The sequence below is a fragment of the Cervus canadensis genome, chromosome 5, assembly GCF_019320065.1.
Source record: "Cervus canadensis isolate Bull #8, Minnesota chromosome 5, ASM1932006v1, whole genome shotgun sequence".
In the NCBI taxonomy this organism is placed as follows: Eukaryota; Metazoa; Chordata; class Mammalia; order Artiodactyla; family Cervidae; genus Cervus; species Cervus canadensis.
This window is the reverse complement of record NC_057390.1, coordinates 94,491,558-94,510,556: the sequence shown is the minus strand read 5'-3', so window position 1 is coordinate 94,510,556 and position 18,999 is coordinate 94,491,558. Positions and strand designations below refer to the sequence as shown.

General features: G+C 58.8%; 1 protein-coding gene across 8 annotated transcripts; it reads left to right on the top strand.

The window, feature by feature from the left end:
- Nucleotides 1-3,221: 3,221 nt before the first annotated feature.
- SH3GLB2 (SH3 domain containing GRB2 like, endophilin B2) lies at nt 3,222-18,902 on the top strand. 8 transcript variants are annotated; one of them, XM_043469784.1, is made up of 14 exons: nt 3,222-3,455; nt 7,663-7,804; nt 8,779-8,907; nt 11,700-11,833; nt 12,110-12,202; nt 13,561-13,572; nt 14,354-14,416; nt 15,561-15,710; nt 16,153-16,176; nt 16,711-16,800; nt 17,088-17,188; nt 17,450-17,464; nt 17,597-17,837; nt 18,144-18,902. In XM_043469784.1, the coding sequence occupies exons 1-14, from the start codon at nt 3,393-3,395 to the stop codon at nt 18,249-18,251; spliced, it is 1,365 nt and encodes a 454-aa protein (XP_043325719.1). In that variant the 5' UTR covers nt 3,222-3,392; the 3' UTR covers nt 18,252-18,902. The 8 variants fall into 8 exon arrangements, with proteins under 8 accessions (XP_043325719.1, XP_043325720.1, XP_043325722.1 ...); XM_043469785.1 differs by lacking the exon at nt 13,561-13,572; XM_043469787.1 differs by lacking the exon at nt 15,561-15,710.
- Nucleotides 18,903-18,999: the final 97 nt, after the last annotated feature.

Here is an 18,999-nt window from a genome sequence, read left to right as displayed (position 1 = left end):
CTGAGAGCCCAGCTGTGCTTTGCGCTGAGCACTAGGTTTGGTATCATGCCGATCTGAGTTAGAATCAAGTTCTGTCACATCAGCTCTCTGGGGTTTATTCAGTTTCAGGGTGTTAGTCGCTCAGTCGCGTCCGGTTCTTTGCGACCCCATGGACTGTAGCCCTCCAGGCTCCTCCATCCATGGAATTTTCCAGGCAACAATATATAAGAATGACTCAGTTTACTCCTCTCTAAAATGGGAATGGAATTCCTGCCTTGCCTGAGTAACAGGGCTTTGGTGCTGATAGTAAGGAAACTGGCAGTCCTTTCATAACCAGAGAACCGGACTCCTCTAAGTTTTTAAAATGTAATTATCAGTAAAGTTACATTCTTTCATTCATTCAACAACAAATACTTCTGTGTGACAGCACTTTGGCTAGACTTGATAGTGGTAGACAAGATACATATAGTTAAAGTGAAGTCGCTCAGTCGTGTCCGACTCTTTGCGACCCCGTGGACTGTAGCCCACCAGGCTCCTCTGTCCATGGGATTCTCCAGGCAAGAATACTGGAGTGGGTTGCCATTTCCTTCTCCAGGGGATCTTCCCGACCTAGGGATCGAACCCAGGTCTTCTGCATTGCAGGTAGACGCTTTAACCTCTGAGCCAGCAGGGAAGCCCACATATAGTTAAGATAATTACAATCTTTTGTGGTATTGTTTCAATGGTGGAAACTCAGGAATCCAGGCTCCCTGCTATTCCTGAGTTTCCCCAGGGATGGACACCTGTGCTCCCATGGGAAGGTGACAAACTCTAGAGAGAAAGTAACGTCCAAACAGAAACCTAAGGATGACTAGGAATTAGTTGGGCAGAGAGAAGAGGAAGGAATGTTCGGGAACAGCTTGGACTGTGACCCAGAGGCAAGAGCAAACCTGGCATCTTTGACTCAGGGTGGCAGAGAGAGGGGAGAGTGGCAGCTGATGAGCCAAGGAAGTGGTAGCCAGAGCAAAGGAGAGCAGGCACCACCACTGAGCTGCCTGCATCTGGGGCCTTACTTGCTTACTCCCCTGTGTCCTTGGGCAAATTGTAACTTCTCTAAACCTTATTTCCCTTTAATAAGGAAGAGGATACTTTCTAAGTTGTTATGAGGCTCTCATGTGATTATTCACTTTAAAGCACTCCATGTTCAGCCTGGCAAGGGCTTAGGAAATTTCGGCCGTTGCTATTGGACAAACTGCAATAACCGATAAACAGATGAAACATACAGACCGGGCAGAGACAAGATCAGGAATAATACTTACTGTCTCTCTCGTTCTCCTTAACCCTGTTGTTTTTCTTCCCAGGATCTGACATGGTTATATATCTGTTTGTCCAAGAAGGGAGGGGCCTTGTTTTGTTCACTGCTGTGTCCCTGCCACAAAGTTAGTGCTGATAAGGTCTTTATCCTTGACTTGACCAAAGTCGGGCTCCTCTAAGCCCTCTACTCAACTAGGTTCAACCAGAAGCTTCCATCTTGTAGAGTGCAGTTTTAGCAAGAATTCTGCGGCGCCAATTTAGCAAAATCTCCAACCCCGGATTTCTGATCACCCTCCACATCTGATCAAATTCTTCATCCTCCATCCTTCATCCATCTTATCACCTGGACCTGCCTTCAGCAAGACTCTCACTAGCCTTAATGTTCCTGCTTAGTCATTTTCCATCCACTGACCCCTAGTCTGTTCATGGGCTATAAATCTCCACTTGACATTATTGTATTTGTAGCTGAGCCCAATCTGTCTCCCCTGCTGCAAAACCCCCACTGCACTGGTCTCTCTTGAATAGTCTTCCTTGTCATCCTTAACAAGTATCCTGAATTTTTTTTTCTTTAACTGTGCTCAGTGTAGTTACCAAATGAATGAACATGTTACTACATTGATTTGTAGCTGTTGAAAGGCGATATGGCTGGATGCTGGCTAAATGAATGATACAGTCAGCTACAGACAGACACTGGTAAATAAGTCAATGATCAATACAAATAGAAATACGTAGTAAACACATAGAAACACACAAAGAAACAGAGATGAACTGTAGGTGTGTGAGTGACATGAACACTGATGATGACTCCATGCAGATAATAATATAGATCAGTGGTTCTGAACCTGGGGTGCACATTTAAATCACCTGGAAGCTTTTCTAGACTCTACCTGCCAGGCTACACCTGTATGAAGGGAACCAGGACTGGGAGTGGGACCGAGGATTTTTTAGTAATCCCCCAGGTGACTTGAAGCTCACTCTGGACAGACAGGCTGGGGTAGAAGATGGGGAACTGGTGTGAGTGCAGGGATGTAAATAAAGCTAGGAATCCAGGGGACAGAGCCAGAGAGGAAAGGGTACAGGCTCAGGAACAGATCTCTCCACTGTGTAAGAAAATGAAGTCTAGAGGTAGAGAGAGGCGAGCAGTGGAAACAGGTAATAAACCCGTTCCAAGCCCCTTGGGAGCGGGGAATATATGTGCAGGCCATCCTTCTGCCTGTCTTGGTCTGTGAGAAACGGGTTCAAGGTCAGCACCGTGTCCATGCCTGGAGGGTCCCTCCACCTAGGCTGAACGGAAGCCTTCCTTTCTCTCCTCCTTCCCTCCCTGTTAACTCCTTACACACACTGAGGAACCAGAGGGTTTCCTGAGGCCAAACAGCCATTCCCCAGAGGTGGTCCTTAGTGTCACTAAAGTTGGAGCAGCAGAAGATGGGCGCAGAGAGGTCAAGCTGGTGGCGGTGGTGGTGGTGGTGGATGGTGGCACAGAAAGATCCAGGCCTAAAGAGGCCGAGAAACAGGGAGCCAGAGGGCCCAGCCGGCGAGGAGGGTGCGAATGAACAACAGGAGAGTCAGTTCAGTTCAGTTCAGTAGCTCAAGTAGCGTCCGACTCTTTGCGACCCCATGGACTGCAGCACGCCAGGCCTCCCTGTCCATCACTAACTCCCGGAGTTTACTCAAACTCATGTCCATCGAGTCGGTGATGCCATCCAACCATCTCATCCTTTGTCGTCCCCGTCTCCTCCCGCCTTCAATCTTTCCCAGCAGCAGGGTCGTTAAAAAACAAAACAAAAAACCGGAGAGTAAGAGGCACCAGTGGGCCCGGCAGCCACTGGACGGGTAAGCCAGAGAGGCTGGCCCATCGGCGGCCGCAGGGGGGCAGCCGCGAGCAGCCTCCAGGCCGGCCGCCCCGCCCCGCCCACCCGGAGGCTCCGCCCCCGCGGCCGGCGCCCCGCCCTGCGCGCTTTGGCAGGCTCGGGCGGAGGCAGCGGCGGCGGCGGCAGGGACTGGCGGGCGCGCTAAGGGACTGAGCCCCGGCAGCAGGTGGGCGCGGTGAGGGCTGGCGGCGGCTGGCCGGGGGCTGCCGGGCGGCGCTCGGGCCGGGGGCGCCGGCCTTGCGGAGCGCCATGGACTTCAACATGAAGAAGCTCGCGTCGGACGCTGGCATCTTCTTCACCCGGGCCGTGCAGGTGAGGAGGCCGTGAGCCCTGGGCCCCGCGCGGCCGGCGGACACCCCTGCAACAGAGCCCGGGGCCGCGGGACAAGGCCCTCGCGGCCGCCGCTCCTTCCCAGGTCGCCCTAGGCCCCCACCAACCTTCCTCCTCTTCTGCGCTGCCCGGTCGAGAGAAGGAGCCCCGGGGCGGCCGGCTGCGCTGCCTTGTACTACCCTCTGCGAGGCCCGGGGGCCGGGGAGTGAGCTGGGCCTGCCTCGGCCCCGCTCCCTGGGCGGGAGGTGTCAGCCTCCCCCTTTGCGACCTTCCGGGGCCGAGTTATCACACTGCCCTGGCGCCCGCCCCGCCCCGGTTGGGGCTCTGATGGGGAGGGTAAAGGGCATCAGGCGGCTCCGGCCACCCTGCCTGTGGCCATCAATGACTCTTGACTCCCGGCCGCCGTTTGGAGGCTTGAGATCCAGGCCCAAGGACTCGTGCACCCGGGCCCCTGAGCCCTTCTCTGAGCCTCAGTCTCCACACCTGTGCAATGGGCTGTCGGAACTGATTCCCTCAGGTCCCTTTTACACGCTTGGATAGTCAGTCCGGAAGCCAGGAGGGCTGGGGTTATTATTTCCTTTCTGCTCCATGGCAGGCCTGTTTCCTCTTATTTCCCCAGCCCCAGGGGAATGAGGAGAGGGCTGGGGTCTGGCTGCATGCCCTCCTTGGGGAGCTGTACGCTGGGTGACGCTAGGATTAGAACAAGTCCTATCCACTTGGGGGCAAGGAGAGAAACTGAAGCAGCTTATCAGTGAAGACCGGGAGTCAGCTATGGGCATGGATGTCCCCTCTTGTGACTTTGAGAAGGGCGGGGGCTTCACCTCTCTGGGCCTCAGTTTTTCAGTCTTTTGAAAATGGCCTTAGCAACCCCTCCCTCCCAGCATGGATGTGAGTGTCCCCGGCACTCCGTGTGGACATGCTCACTAAAGGCAAGTCACTCTTGGTGTAACGTGGTTAGTATTGCACCCGTGCAGCCTGTGACCTTGGGCCAGTCACTTCTCTGGGAGCCTCCATGTGCCCTTCTGTCCATCGGGAGTGGCACCAAGTCTGCCTCCAAGGGTGGCTGCAGGCATGGGGCTTGGCCCGGTCACAGCGCCCTGGGAACAGATCCTGTTGTTTGTCCTTGCCGTGGGGGTTGGTTCTCTGGAGGAGCCCAGCCCCAGACCATCTCTTAGAAGCCCACGTGCCCATGTTTACTAGAAAGCACAGCATCCCGTTGAGGATGGGTGCCCCAGAGAGGGTTTGCTGCCCTGGGTTCCCAGCCCTGCCGGTGACCTCAGCCTTAGTGGGGATGCCTGCAGCCTGGAGCTCGTTGGCCAGCCCCAATCCATCCAGAAGGTGGGGAGTTCGCCCCCTGTGTTGGTATGGCAACCACTCTATCTCCCACATCTAGGAAGAACCTGATCTGCCAGTTTCCGGCTACTGTGGGGCCCTAGCACCCGATCTGGCCAGAGCCTGGGGCATGGGGAGGCTTGGGCCCCATGGCCTGGTGGGGGCAGGCCCACTGGGTCGCCCATACTGGCGTGGGAGCCAGCACCCAGGCCCCCTGCCTCCAGGGCGGAGGAGGGAGCTGGGAGCTTTATAAATAGAGGCTTTCTCTGGCTCTAGCCGCCCACCCCCTGCTGCTGCCATCTTGCAGGGAGCAGCCTCGGACTCTGCAGTCATGAGCCTCTGAAGCCTGGGCCCTTTCTCTTGGCAGAAATAGGGCCAGGTGGTGGCCCTAAGAGAGAGGGGCTTGAAATGTGGCCTGGGCAGGAGAGCCCACTCGGGGGACCCCCCCCCCAACTGAGGCCAGTCGGCCCTGGGATAGGAGTCAGCCTGGAGGGACGGAGGGTGGTTTATTATCAATGTGTGGGCAGCTCCTCTGCATGGGTGCCACCTTGCCAGGTGGAAGGACATGCTGGGCAAGCGCTCAGCCCCTCCAGGTACCGGGGGCACTTTGAACGAGCCTCGCCTCATCCCCACCCCGTAAGGAGCGGGACCTGGGAGAAGAAGCTGGAGGCCTGATGCCTTTTGCACGGGTGATCCTAGGGTGGCTTCTCAGTCCCTGCACTGTGCCTTGAAGGCCAGGAGGGGTTTGTGGAGTTGATCCCGGTGATGGGAACAGCTCTGCGAAGGGCACCCAGGCAGGAAAAGCTAAAGCATATTTGGGTAAGATGCCAGTGGGGGTGGAGTGGGCAGTGGAAGTGCTAGTACCAGTGCTGTCGGTAGTCTGACTGTGTTACTAGGAGCGGAGGTGGGAGCGATGATAATAAAAGTCAGGGAAGCTGTAGCTTTGTTTTCATCCTAGCCGGGCAGGCAACAGTGGCCGTGGGAGGGATGCCCAGGACATTGGAAAAACCTGGTAGGCTTTGGACGTGGGTGGATGTGTAGTGTGAGGGACAGGTGGCCAGGTGGCCCGGCGGGAAGTGCTGCCCATAACCGTGGCAAGAAGGGGAGGAGATACTGAGCGTGACTCCATCACTGGAATCAGAGCGGCTGGTCCCATGGGGTAAGGTCCCTAGGTGGCTCCTGGGAGCCGAGGAGGGACCTGCGGGAGATCTTTTATTGATGATGATGATGACGTTGACACCAGCTGACATTTATCAGGCCTGTACTGTGTGCTGATCACGGAACTAAGCACCTCCTGAATATTCTATGAGATGGAAACTGAGGACCAGAGAGGTGACTTTGCCTGTGAGCCTCAGTTTTCTCATCTGGAAAATGGAGTTAGTGCCACCCCCACCCCCGAAGAGGCTGGGTGAGGGCAGGCCTGTTCAGGGCCCGCTCTGGGAGGCCCCGGCTTGTGGACAGTGAGGAAGAAGAGTCAGGAGAGCAAGAGTAGCTGGCTCCCAAGCGGGGAGCCACAGGCTCTGACCCTGGCCCACCCAGCCTTGCAGAGAGAAACCCAAGCCCCCATACATAATTGATGGCTGCTGAGCCGGAGAGGCCTGCAGCCGGTGGGGCCTCCCGCTCCCTGCAGCTGGAGCTGTCCTTGGCCTCTGGGTGACTCAGGGCTGCCAGGTCATCTGGGAAGGGCCTCCAGACCCCCAGCTCGTGACGACCCTGACGCCAGTGCAGCCTGCCTCTTGCCCAGCCTCAGCAGCACCTTCTGTGAAATGGGAAACTTGCCCGAGCTGAGTGCAGAGTCAGCACTATCTGTTGTCAGAGTTGATCTCGCTTCTGTACAGTTTGTCTCTGACCACCACCCACCACGGCTGGACAGGGCCTTTGAGATCAGAAGGGCCAGGACCTGGGCTGGTTTCCGGTTGTTCCCACGTGGCCCCTGTGGCTTTGGCCAGCTCAGAAGGAGGACCCTGATGTAACATCCTGGCCCCTCCCTGGCCTTGGGGTGGGGCTGCCGAGCTTCCTGGGCCTGAGCATGCCCAGCAGTTGGCTTGGATGAGTTGGCGCTACTCCCCATGTACCATGCCAAGCAGCGGAGACCATCCTCCATCCCACCCCTCTTCCTTCCCATCAGGTCTTTACAGTATCAGCCCTTACACTGGGCACCAAACTCCCTGCCAGACCCTGGCCTTCATATCTTACCCACATCTTTTTTATTTCTTCCTCACAACAAGGGAGATGCTATTCCTTATTATTCCCATTTTCAGCTTAGGAAACGGATTCTCAGAGAGGCAAAGCCACTTGCCCCAGGTCACGTTGCTCATCAGAACTGAGACTTGAATCATGTCCCTCTGGTTCCGGAACCTGGGTTCTTCCCACTCACTCCCCCGGGGTCCCCTTCCCCGGGGCTCCCAGCTGCCCCGGCACCCGCTGATCACCCCAGACCTTGCTCTGTGCCCCTTGTGTTCCCTGAGCGCTAGTTACCAAGTGCTTCCCTCCAGAGTCAGGCTGGGAGGACCCTCAGTGATGGCCTCCCAGAGGCTCCTTACACCCTAAGTTGTGTTTGATTTTGTACAGGTGTGCATTTGGGGGGCAGGGGGTGTCTGTCTTTCATTGGATTTCCGAAACAAACCGGGATCCACCGGCTCTGGCCCAACCATCCCATGTCACAGAGGAGCAAGCTGAGGCCCAGGGCAGGGTTGCAGTTTGATCGGGGTCCCAGATGGGGTAGACTGGTTCCTGGACCTTAGGGCCTGAGTTCCAGCCAGGCGGGAGGGGTAGATGGGTGGGGCAGGGCTGGTCCTCCCTTCCCCCCTGCTGAGTCGTCCACCCCTGAGTGCTCCCCCCGACCCCCCGCCCACAGTTCACGGAGGAGAAATTTGGCCAGGCTGAGAAGACCGAGCTCGATGCCCACTTTGAGAGCCTCCTGGCCCGGGCGGACAGCACCAAGAACTGGACCGAGAAGATCTTGAGACAGACAGAGGTGCTGCTGCAGCCCAACCCCAGTGAGTGGACATGGGCTGGCCCTGGGCAAGGGGCAGGGCACTGTGGGCAGAGGCCCAGCTGCTGAGGCCGTGTAGGTGGGCCTGGGACTTGGGTTAGACTCTTGGGGCTTAAGGCTGCTGTCGGTGGCAGGGGAAGGGGGGATGGTCCCCAGTAAAAACAGCAGTCTCGGTGTTGGGTTCCACAATGCACTCAGTCTCTGGGACGTGGAAATGCAAGTTTTTCCCAGAGGTGTTGAAGAGATACCTGGAAACTGAAACATCACTGGGAGAAGAGGCAGGAGAAATGGGAGCCTGGTCACTGGGGAGCAGGCAGCAAGGTTCAGGGACAAAGAAGGCTCGTCCAGGATCGCATGAGAGCATAGAGCAGGCCCCCACAGCTGCAGGGGAATCTGCCCTGGGGTCCGGAGACATGTCTGCCTGTATTTCTGCTCTTAGCTAAGGCAGTGTGCTGAGAGCTTTCTGGGTCCGGCCAGAGCGCTGTTCACACGTGTGGTGCGTGCGTGCATGCTAAGTCGCTTAGTCGTGTCCGACTCTTTGCGACCCCGTGGACTGTAGCCCACCAGGCTCCTCTGTCCAGGGGGATTCTCCAGGCAAGAATCCAGGAGTGGGTTGCCATGCCCTCCTCCAGGGGATCTTCCCCACCCAGGGATCGAACCCGTGGTTCTTAGGTCTCCTGCATTGGCAGGCGGGTTCTTCACCACTAGCACCACCTGTGTGTCACGCTCTTTGAGTCCATATTCTAAGGAGGGGGACGTGGAAGGCCCGTCACCGCAGCTGGGTGACCTCGGGCAGGTCCTTCAGGTCTCTGGGCCGTGGCTTCTCCCTCCCTGTGAGGGGTTTCACGGGGGTCGACAGCCCGTCTCACGGGGGGGAATCAGCAGGAGAATGTCCTGGAAGTCACCGGGCCGGGCGCCCTGGTCTGGCCTTGGGCTCCTCCAGAAGGGCCCCGGGGCTTTGGCTGCTGTCTCCCACAGGCGCCCGAGTGGAGGAGTTCCTGTACGAGAAGCTGGACAGGAAGGTGCCCTCGCGGGTCACCAACGGCGAGCTGCTGGCGCAGTACATGGCCGAGGCGGCCAGCGAGCTGGGGCCCACCACCCCCTACGGTGAGCCGGCCCCCACGGCTGGGCGGGGCCGCCGTCTCTGGCCCTGACCTCCCTCCCTCCCTCCTTTCCTTCCTTTCTCTGGTCTTGTATTTACACATGTGATGCCTGGATTCATTCTGCCTGCAAATACCTCAATCACCAGAGGTGAAAGCAGAGTGAGAAATAGACGCCTCCTGGGACTTCCCTGGTGAGCCAGTGGCTAAGACTCCACACTCCCAGTGCAGTGGCCCTGGGTTCCATCCCTGGCCAGGGAACTAAGATCCTGCATACCACATGGCACGACTCAAAAAAAAGGGGAGTCTCCTTTACCCACTTTTGGTTTGTGTGCATTTTTAATGGGATCATATTCTCTTATGTGCGCGATTCTGCAACCTGATTTTTAAACTTGGTGTTGCTTTACAGATTATCTGTTCACGGTAGCACTTAAAGAGCCACCTCAATCTTTGTTTTTTATTAAGTTTTGTTGAGGTACAGTTTAGGTACTGTAAAGTGCACTTGTTTTAAGTGGGTTATTTGGTGTTTTTATTATATTTACAGACTTGTACAAACAATCCCTCGATTCAGTTTATTTTTAAATTTTTGATTAATTCTGAATTAGAACGTAGTTGATTTACAATATTGTGTTCGTTTCAGATATACAGTGCAGTGATTCTGTTATATACACATATATATGCCCCTTTTCAGATTCTTTTCACTTTGGGTTATTTCAAAATATTGAGTATAGCACCTACTGTGCTCTATAGTAGGTCTTGTTGGTTATCTGTTTTATATATAGTAGTGTGTATATGTTAATCCCAACCTAATTTATCCCTCACTCCCCCACCGACTCCCCAGTTTCTCCCAGGTTGGATGCATGAGACAAGTGCTCAGGGCTGGTGCACTGGGAAGACCCAGAGGGATGGGATGGGGAGGGAGGCGGGAGAGGGGATCGGGATGGGGAACACGTGTAAATCCATGGCTGATTCATGTCAATGTATGGCAAAAACCACTACAATATTGTAAAGTAATTAGCCTCCAACTAATAAAAATAAATGAAAAAAACAAAAACAAAAAAAATTTAAAAATAAAATTTTTAATTGGAGGATAATTGCTTTACAGTGTTGTATTCATGTTAAATCTTTAAACATGGTTCCATTTTTTTTAAATTTTTTAATTGAAGTATAGTTGATTTTAATATGTGTTTGTTTCTGGTATATGGCATAGTGATTCAGTATTTTTGCAGATTATATTCCATCATAGGTTATTACAAAGTAATGGCTATGATTCCCTGTGCTATATGGTATATGCTGTTGCTTATTTATTTTGTATATAGTAGTTTAATCCTATACCAGAATTTGTCCCTCCCTACCATTAGGGTTTTGATTGTTTTTTGTTTTGTACTTATTTGTAATAGCTGCTTAGAAGTCTTTGTCTGCTAAGTCTAATATCTGGGCCTTCTCGGAGATAGTATCTGTTGATTGCTTTTCTTTCCCTGCGTATTGACTGTACTTTCCTATTTCTTTGCGTGTCTTATAATTCTTCTTGGGTTATTAGTGCTGTTTGTTTCTTTAGAGACTTGCCTGAGCTAATTGTTTAGAGTCTGTGTTCTTTGCTGTATGCAGCTACTGGTGTCTCTGCTTATTTTTCTTCTTAAATTATTCTTTTTACTTCTAAGCCTATTGTCCTAAGGGTTGCTTCCAGGTCAGCATATGTTGGTGATCAGCTAATGATTAATCAGAAGTTGTACTTAAATATCTTGCACCATAGAGGCTTTGCTTATGAATTTATGAGTGGGCTGGGGAACACACTCATGTCCAAGCAGTTTATATGTGTTCCTAGCTTTTACTTCGCGAATGTGCAGAGCCTCCCACTAGCCAAGAATGAGTTGATACCTGAGGTTCTCTCCTGTCTCTCCCATGCTACACTCAGGCACAGCCTCCCAGACCACCAGAGTTGTCTAGAGTTTATCAAGGCTTACTGTGACTGTCTCATTTCCCAGATCTCCTGTTAAATTTCTGGCAGGTCTGCTGCTTCTTCCAGCCAGTCCTCCAGCTTCATGTTAGCTGTGATGTTGGCCTTTCCTGAAGATTTGCCATTGAGATCATTACTGTTTGTGACCATGTCTTGTGGGTTTTTCTGTGTTCCAGCCAAAATCATGTCCGCCCCCTCCAGCAGCCTCAGGCCCTACCCCGCCCTCATAGAGGGGCACACCACGGAACTTGGAGAGAGGTGAGCACACCCAGGCTAGAAAGCTACCGTCTCCGTGGTTCTTATCAAGGTCCTGTGGTTCTGGAGTAAATGCTTCTCAATTTGTTACTTGCCTTTGGTCAATTTCCAGAGTCCAGAAATGATTGTTTTTGACAATTGTGTCCAGTTTTGTTCTATTTTTGAAGGCGATAGATAGATAGGTAGGGGTTGTTTTTTGCCATACTGCCTAGCATATGAGATCTTAGTTCCCCAATCAGGGATCGAACCTATGCCCCCGCAGTGGAAGTGTGGAGTCTTAGCCATTGGACCCCCAGGTAAGTCCCTGTGTCCTTTCTAGGAGGAGGATTTGCTGAGTTTCTCCCTCTGTTATTCTGAAAGTCCCACCCCTCTTCTTTCTAATGGCTGTGAAGTGTTCTGGTTTTGGGGTTTCCCAGTATTTATTGGTCAGTGGGTATATGGATATACAGATTTTCTCCCATTTTCCCAGGCCAGCCATTTCTGCTCTTGCTTCTCAGAACATCTCTCCTGGGGCTCTCTCCTCCCTCCTGAGAGCCAGAGTGGCCGGAGCCTGGCCCGCCTCCTCACCCCCCAACTCTGCTTCTCAGGGAAGACGCTGATCAAGGTGGCCGAAGCGGAAAAGCGCCTGGGAGCGGCCGAGAGAGATTTCATCCACACGGCCTCCATCAACTTCCTCACGCCCCTGCGCAACTTCCTGGAAGGGGACTGGAAGACGATTTCGGTGAGGGGCCTGGGGCCGCGTGCTTCCTGGTGACCCTGGCCGCCCTCTCCTCAGAGCCGCGGAACCCAGCCCGGGACCCTGCAGCCCTTAGGGCCTCCGCAGACGTGGCTCTTGTGGACCGAGTGGCCTGGAGTGTTTGACCTTGCCCATCCGGGCCTCAGTTTCCCTGTCTTGACCGGATGGTCCTGTGGGCTGGTCCTGCTGGGGCTGGGGGTCTCCCATGGCAGCCGTGGGGCTCACGTCCCTGATTCCCCCCCACACACCCCCCCAATACAGAAGGAGAGGCGGCTCCTGCAGAACCGGCGTCTAGACCTGGATGCCTCCAAAGCGCGGCTCAAGAAAGCCAAAGCTGCCGAAGCCAAAGCCACGGTAGGTGTCCTGCTGGACCAGAGCGGGTGGAGGCTCGGGGCGGAGGCTCGTGGTGTTTGGCATGACCTCCCTCCCCGTCCCTGCCTGGAGAAGCCTGGCTGGGGGGCGCTGCTCGGGGCAGACCATGTGAGGTCTCGCCCGTCTGCTCCCACCCCCGATGGAACCCTGCCGACCCAGAGCTCTGGGTCCCCGGGGCAGACATTGGGGTGGGGGGTGGGTTGGGGGTGGACCCGCAGCGCCCTCCCCTGAGCGCAGGGCAGCCCACAGCCACCCCAGACAGACAGCCGGTTGGCTTCTCGCATGCCCCCCGCACTGCCCTCCCTGGTGCTCGGCTCTGTTCCCGGCTCTGCCCGGGCATGGCTCCGCTACTAACAGCACCCCCCGCCACTGCTCCAGTGCTGTTCCCCGGGCGCCCCGTCCTGTCCTCAGGCTCCACTGCGCTGGTGTGGAGGTCCCAGGGCTGGGCTGCTCGCCCGCCCAGGAGCGGGTCTCGGGGCCCTTCAGGGAGCCCCACGTCGCTGGACGAAGCCAGGGCTATCTTGGCTCCCCTTCTGCTCAGCCAGGCCGATGGGATGTAGTGTGGGACACGGTGACCAGGGTTGGGAGAGCTGGGCCCCAGGGGCCCGGGCTGCTCGGGGTGCAGGGGCTGCAAGGCCGCCTCACACTCCGGGGTGGGGACTCCCCAGGTCAGGTCCGAGACACACCAGGGACACTGGCACCTCTGCCCGCCGGGGCCCTCAGCCAGGGAAGGCCAGGCCCCCCCCCCCACTGCCCGAGAGTTACTTACAGCCCCCCTCGCATTCCCCTCCCTCCATGTGGCCCCCGGGGGCCAAGGAGCCTGGGCGGTGCCCCTGGCAAGAGCCGTGGCGCCTCATCCAGGGGTGTGGAGTCCAGACCAGAGGCAGGGCTTCAGCCACCAGCATCGGGTTGGGCTTGGGTAGGATGAGCTGCGGCTGCCTGAGCCCCCGTGGACGGGACAGGCTCCATGCCCCTCAGGCAGCTCTCTGAGTCCCTTGGCCAGGACAGGCCTTCCTCCGGCAGCCAGGCCGGGGAGCGCTTCCTTCGTCACCGGAGCGGCACACCTCCCGTCCGGCTGGTTGGCCCAGACCAGCCCCGAGTATGTGACTTTTAGCAAGACGCCCCCTCCCGAGCTGGGGCCTGGTCCAGCATATCCCAGTGGGCTCCAGCCCAGCAGGGCACCCACCCACCTGCCACCCCTCAGCACCCACACTCCGGTCAGGACTCCTTCCGGAGGGCGGGCTTGTGCGTCCCGGGGGGACCTGCTCCCGCCTGCGCTGTGGACTCACTAACTCTTTGTTTTTGTTCCTTTCCGTTCTGCTTTGGGTAACTTGGCTCAGTGTGAGGGAGATGTGAGTATACCTGTCCCACGTGCTGTGCCGCTTCTGGTTTGCCCACCTCGGCCTCGGGCCTCACGGGGCCGGGCCGGGCCGGGCCAGCCGGGCCGGGGAGGGCCGTCCTCCAGGCCTTTTGCAAGCAGCTGGTCTCCCCACTGGGGCCTCCACCACTTGTAGCCTCTGGTCTGGGGGGGCGCCAGGCGTTGAAGCCTGTTGAGTCAGCTTTTTGCAAATGTCAACCGCCTGTCACTCTGTCCATCCGTGCATCCATCTGTCCATCCTCGTGGCGGGGAGGGGCCTGGTCCTTGCTGCAGGAAGGAGAGATGGGGTGTGTGCGGAGGTGTGGGTGGAGTGAGCTGGGCGGGGTGGGGGCGGGCCGTGCTTGGAGAACGGTGGGTGTAACTGGGGCCTCTGAGTGAGATGAGGCTGGCCCGGGGAAGAGGGGCCAGAGGACCGCCGGGGCTGGACGGGTCTGTGTCCTGCCTGAAGTTCAGGGTTGTGACAGCTGCAGGCTGTCCCCTCGCTGGCATCTGGTCTCCCAGGCTCCCCAGCATGTCCACCCTCTTGGTCTTTGTTCCGACCCTCTGAGACCCTCACTCAGCCCGCCTCCTGTGCAGGTGGTTGGTGTGGGGAGAAGGGGGTCTGTGGTGTTATCGGTCCGTAGCCTTCTGTCCATGGCGTTGGTGGGTGGGGGTGGCTCCTGGCATCTCCCTGGGGGAGACTCTAGGGCGGCCTCCCGGCCAGGCCCCCACCCCGCGTGACTCCCCCCTCCCCCGTGAACTCTGTTCCCCGCCAGACGGTGCCTGACTTTCAGGAGACTAGACCGCGTAATTACATTCTCTCGGCCAGCGCCTCCGCGGTAAGCGCCCCCGCCCACCCCGCCCCGGCTCCCCCTCCCTGCCCCCACCCCCAACACCCGGGGCCTGATGCCAGTCGAGGAAAGCAGGAGCAGAGGGTCACTCAGGGGCCGCCTGGGCCCTGCGCCCTCGCCCCTCCCTGCCCAACACTGGAGGTGAGCCTGGCCCGCTGCCCCGCGCAGCCTGGTGGACTCCGAGGGGCCCGAGAGTCCGCCCACCCCCACTCAGCACCCACCCAAGTGCCATGACCCCCTGCGCCCGGAGGAGAGGGAGGAGGTCCTGGCCTGGCCTGCCGGGAGGTCACAGACCCCTGGACAGGACTCGAGGATGGCGCTGTCCATCCAGCGGCCACCAGAGTACATTGGCTAGGTGTCGGGGAGGCGCCCGGAGGCCTTGAGACCGAGCAGGGCCCCGTGGGAAGGTAGACCCGGGGGGGGAAGGGCAGCCTGGGGCGGAGGCCCTTAAAATGGGGAGCGAGACCCCCGCAGTGGGGAAACGGGCATGTCCCGAGCTGGCCCCTCTGAAGCTGAGCGTGAGGGCAGCCATGGGTGGGTGGGCAGGTGGGACCGGGATTTAAGAGGGTGGGCTGGGCGGGGCGGGGTCAGGAGGACTTTGAATGTCTGGTATCTTTTTTTCCTACAGCTTGTTGAGATCTTGATGTTTACTGTTTAGTTGGGGAAATAGGCAGAAGACACCTGTCCCATCATGCTTGTCGAAACCAGTGCTGGGCCTTTCTCTGCCTCTCTCTGTCCCTCCTTTCCCCGTGGGTGACATCCTCCCGCACCACCCACCGCCCCGCGGCTCTTCTCCATCTGTCATAAGCATGTTGCCGTGTGTGTGTGTGTGTGTGTGTGTGTGTGTGTGTGTGTGTGTGCGCGCGCGCGGTCCCTGGTTCCCCGGGGGTGTTAACCGCAGTGTCGAGCCCCGGCCCCCTGTGGCTGGCTCACCCGAGTGTGTCCAAGTGGAGGTCGCTTCCCGTGTTGTGCAGTTTGCCAAGCGGCACTGGGGTGGGGACCCCTCCGTCCCAGCCAGGCTGGCCTGGGTTTTTGCTCTCTGCCCCGCCCAGGCCCCGTGTTAGGGTAGCAGCGGGCCGGAGGAACGGGCCTCCTAAGCCGTGGTGGGGGGAGGGGGGTCTTTCTTCTTTAGACTCTGGAGGACACTTGCCGCCCCCCTTCCTGGGCCGAGTGGAAGGAGGACTATCCAGGAGGGTGGAGACGGCCCTGTTTTTTTCTTGTGCCTTTGAACCCCAGTGTGACTCTGGCACGAGGCTGCCTTTCTCTGCCGAAGGACGGAAAGGTTCAGTGACTGGTCTAGGGTCACACGGTCCTGCCTCCCAGCCCAGCAGCCTCAGCAGAGCGTCAGGGTGGGGTGGGGGACGCTCGGTCTCCCTGGAGACCCCAGTCCGAGCCTGGGGGCTTGCCTGTAGGAGAAACCCAAGCAGGACTTCCCAGCTGGCTGTGCCCCCTCCCCGCATGTGGCATGTGGGGCTGGATGGACTGTGATGTCAGAGCCCCCCTCCCTCTCACACCAGGCCTCCCCCCCAGCCTCAGCTCCTGGTGGGGTTGTCGGGGGGACATTGGGAAGTGTGGAGGGGTGGGAAGAGGTTGGGGCGGGGTCTTGGGAGCTGGGGCAGGGGCCCGGGCTCTGGGGTACAGCCGCCCCCCACCTCCGTTCCCCTCCCCTGCTGACCGCTGCCCCCTCCCTCCCCTGCTGACCGGTCCTGTTGTGGTCTCTGCAGCTCTGGAATGATGAGGTGGACAAGGTGAGTTGGGGCTCAGAGAAGAAGTGGGCTGGGGAACGGGGTCCCGGCTCGCCGCTGTCGTCGGGGACAGGTCTGTGTCTAGTTCTGAACTCTGCCCTGCAGCCGCGGGGCCATGGCAAGGGGCGGCCACTTCCCCTCCACCCCGCAGCACACCGTGGGCCCTCCGGAGGCCAAAGCAACTGTTCGTTGAATTTGTCCCTGCTGGGTGGTGGCCTCAGATGGACAAATGCATGAGCGTGAAAGGCCGAGGAGGGCGCCTGAGGCTCTGCCTGCCCACCCAGCAACTGGCCTCCTCTGGGGGGGTCCCAAGCCTGGCTAAGGCTCCTCCAGGGGGTCAGGGCCCCAGGCCTGACGTCAGGGGTGAGAGGTGAACCCCTGCCCTGATGTCTGCACCCCTGGGTGGGGGGGTGGGGAAGTCCATCTGCCACAGAAGGGCAGAGACCTCTCCCCATCGGCTCCAGGGGCGGGAGGAGGCTAGTGGGAGGGCGTCTGGGGGCCATTCTTGCCCTCGTGCTCATCCCCTGCCCTTCCCAGGCTGAGCAGGAGCTCCGAGTGGCCCAGACAGAGTTTGACCGGCAGGCAGAAGTGACCCGGCTCCTGCTGGAGGGGATCAGTAGCACCCACGTGAGTCCTGTCCCGTTTCCTCCTCCTGTCGTCCCAAGTCTTCTTGTCACCCGTGTGTCCCCACGACTCTTTAAGTTCACATTGAGGCAGCTAGTGAACCTGGGTGGGGCAGAGCCCACGGCCCTTAAGGTCCCAAAGCAGGGGTATGGCCCCCTCCCACCCCAGGGAGCAAGAGGCCTGGGCAGAATATGCCGGATCCCGAGCCAGGGTCTGCAGAGCGTGGGGTGGGGAGCGGGCTGCTTTGTCCGCCCGCGGGTGCCCGCTCAGCCACTGCCTCTTCTCTGCAGGTGAACCACCTTCGCTGCCTCCATGAGTTCGTGGAGTCTCAGACCACATACTATGCCCAGTGCTACCGCCACATGCTGGACCTCCAGAAGCAGCTGGGCAGGTGCCCACCGGGGGCGCCTGGCTCCCAGCCCCCAGCTCCCCCGAGCGCAGATAGCCCCCGTTGACGCCTGGGGCGGGGTGGAGGGCTGCTGACTGTGGTGGGGCATCACCCCTGCCTCTGGGCCTGGGCACCCCATCAGGAGGACAGTGAGGGGTGGCTGCCTCAGGGACCTCGGGCGCGGGTTCTGAGACCCTGGGATGGGCAGTGGCGGGGACGGCAGGGGCGTCTCACTTCCCCTTGTTTTCCTCTTCACGCTGCCAGCTCCCAGGGAGCCATGTAAGTAGCGAGGTGGCCTTGCCTCTGTGGCCCTGGGCCTGACTGGTGTTTTGTGGGGCACGTGGGACCCCCCCCAAAGAGGGTGGCTCCCAGCTACTGAGACGGGCGCCCCCCCCCCACTGTCCTCTCCAGATTCCCAGGCACCTTCGTGGGCACTGCCGAGTCCACCTCCCCACCCCTCAGCAGTACCTCACCCACCACTGCCGCGGCCACGATGCCCATGGGGCCCTCTGTGGCCGACTTGGCCCCTCCAGGGGAGGCCGCTCTCTGCCTGGAGGAGGTGGCCCCGCCGGCCAGCGGAACCAGGAAAGCCCGCGTTCTCTATGACTATGAGGCAGCCGACAGCAGTGAGCTGGCCCTGCTGGCTGATGAGGTGGGCCTGGACGCCACAGGGACGGATTGGCAGTCGGGGTGCACAGGCCAGCTTAGCGGGCCAGGGGACTGGAGCTGGGGACATGGGGTCTGAGGACCCGGCATCACGGGCTCCCCACCTCTGAGGGGTCCGGGGGGTGGGGGCAGAGCCCGGGACCGGCTGCGGGGGACAGGTGGCTCCGGCTCTGAGGAGGCAAGCTCTCTGATCCGTCTCCGTAGAGCAGCTGAGGAGGGGGCGCCCGCCACTGGAGGCGCAGGGGCCCTGCATAGCAGGGGTGTGACCCTCCTCCTCCGTCACCCTCTTCAGCTCATCACTGTCTACAGCCTGCCTGGCATGGACCCCGACTGGCTCATTGGCGAGAGAGGCAACAAGAAGGGCAAGGTCCCCGTCACCTACTTGGAGCTGCTCAGCTGAGCAGGCGCCTCCCCCAGGCCCTGCCCGCTCTGGCCTGGGCAGGGGAATGGGTGCAGCCCTGCCTCGTGTCTGCTGGCGACCCAGCTGCTCAGCGTCGGGAGGCTCACCCTAGCCCCATCCTGCCCCTTGGCCGTCCAGCTGCAAGGGGCCCCAGAGGCTGAATGATCGCAGCTCCTCCCCCAGCCTGCTTCTGACCTGTTTCTGGAGCCCCCCGCCCCTGCCTGCGTCCTTGAGACCCCCAGCGCTCCCGGCTTCTCTCAGGAGGGCGGGCCTGGCTGCAGCAGCTGCGCTCGGCGCCCTAGCCTGTGGGGGGGGCTCAGTGCAAGATGGGCTGAGGACGCCCTGGGGTGCACCCTTGGCAAGAGAGAACACCTGCCTTTAGTTGCCAAAAGCAGCAGAGGGCGAGGCAGGCAGGCAGGCAGGTCTGTGGCGGGCCGGAGACAGGGGTGCATCCCCGGGGATGTGCTGCAGTGGAGGGGAGCCTGGCCGGAGCTCCCCGGTGCTAGCCCTCCCCTCCCAGCCCTATCGCTCAAGCCAAGTCTGGTGGCTGCCGCCTGCACTCTCCACACTCACTTTTTAACGGATCTTTTTACTCTGCCTGTCTGCTTGCTCTCTAGCCAGTGACCAATAATAAACTATCCTTCGTGTGCACGTTGCCTGGGCTCCGGTCACATCGCGGGCCTCACAGGCGGGAAGGGGAAGACGAGGCGGCCGCACACTGCCGCACCGCGCCCTCCATCTGGGGGAG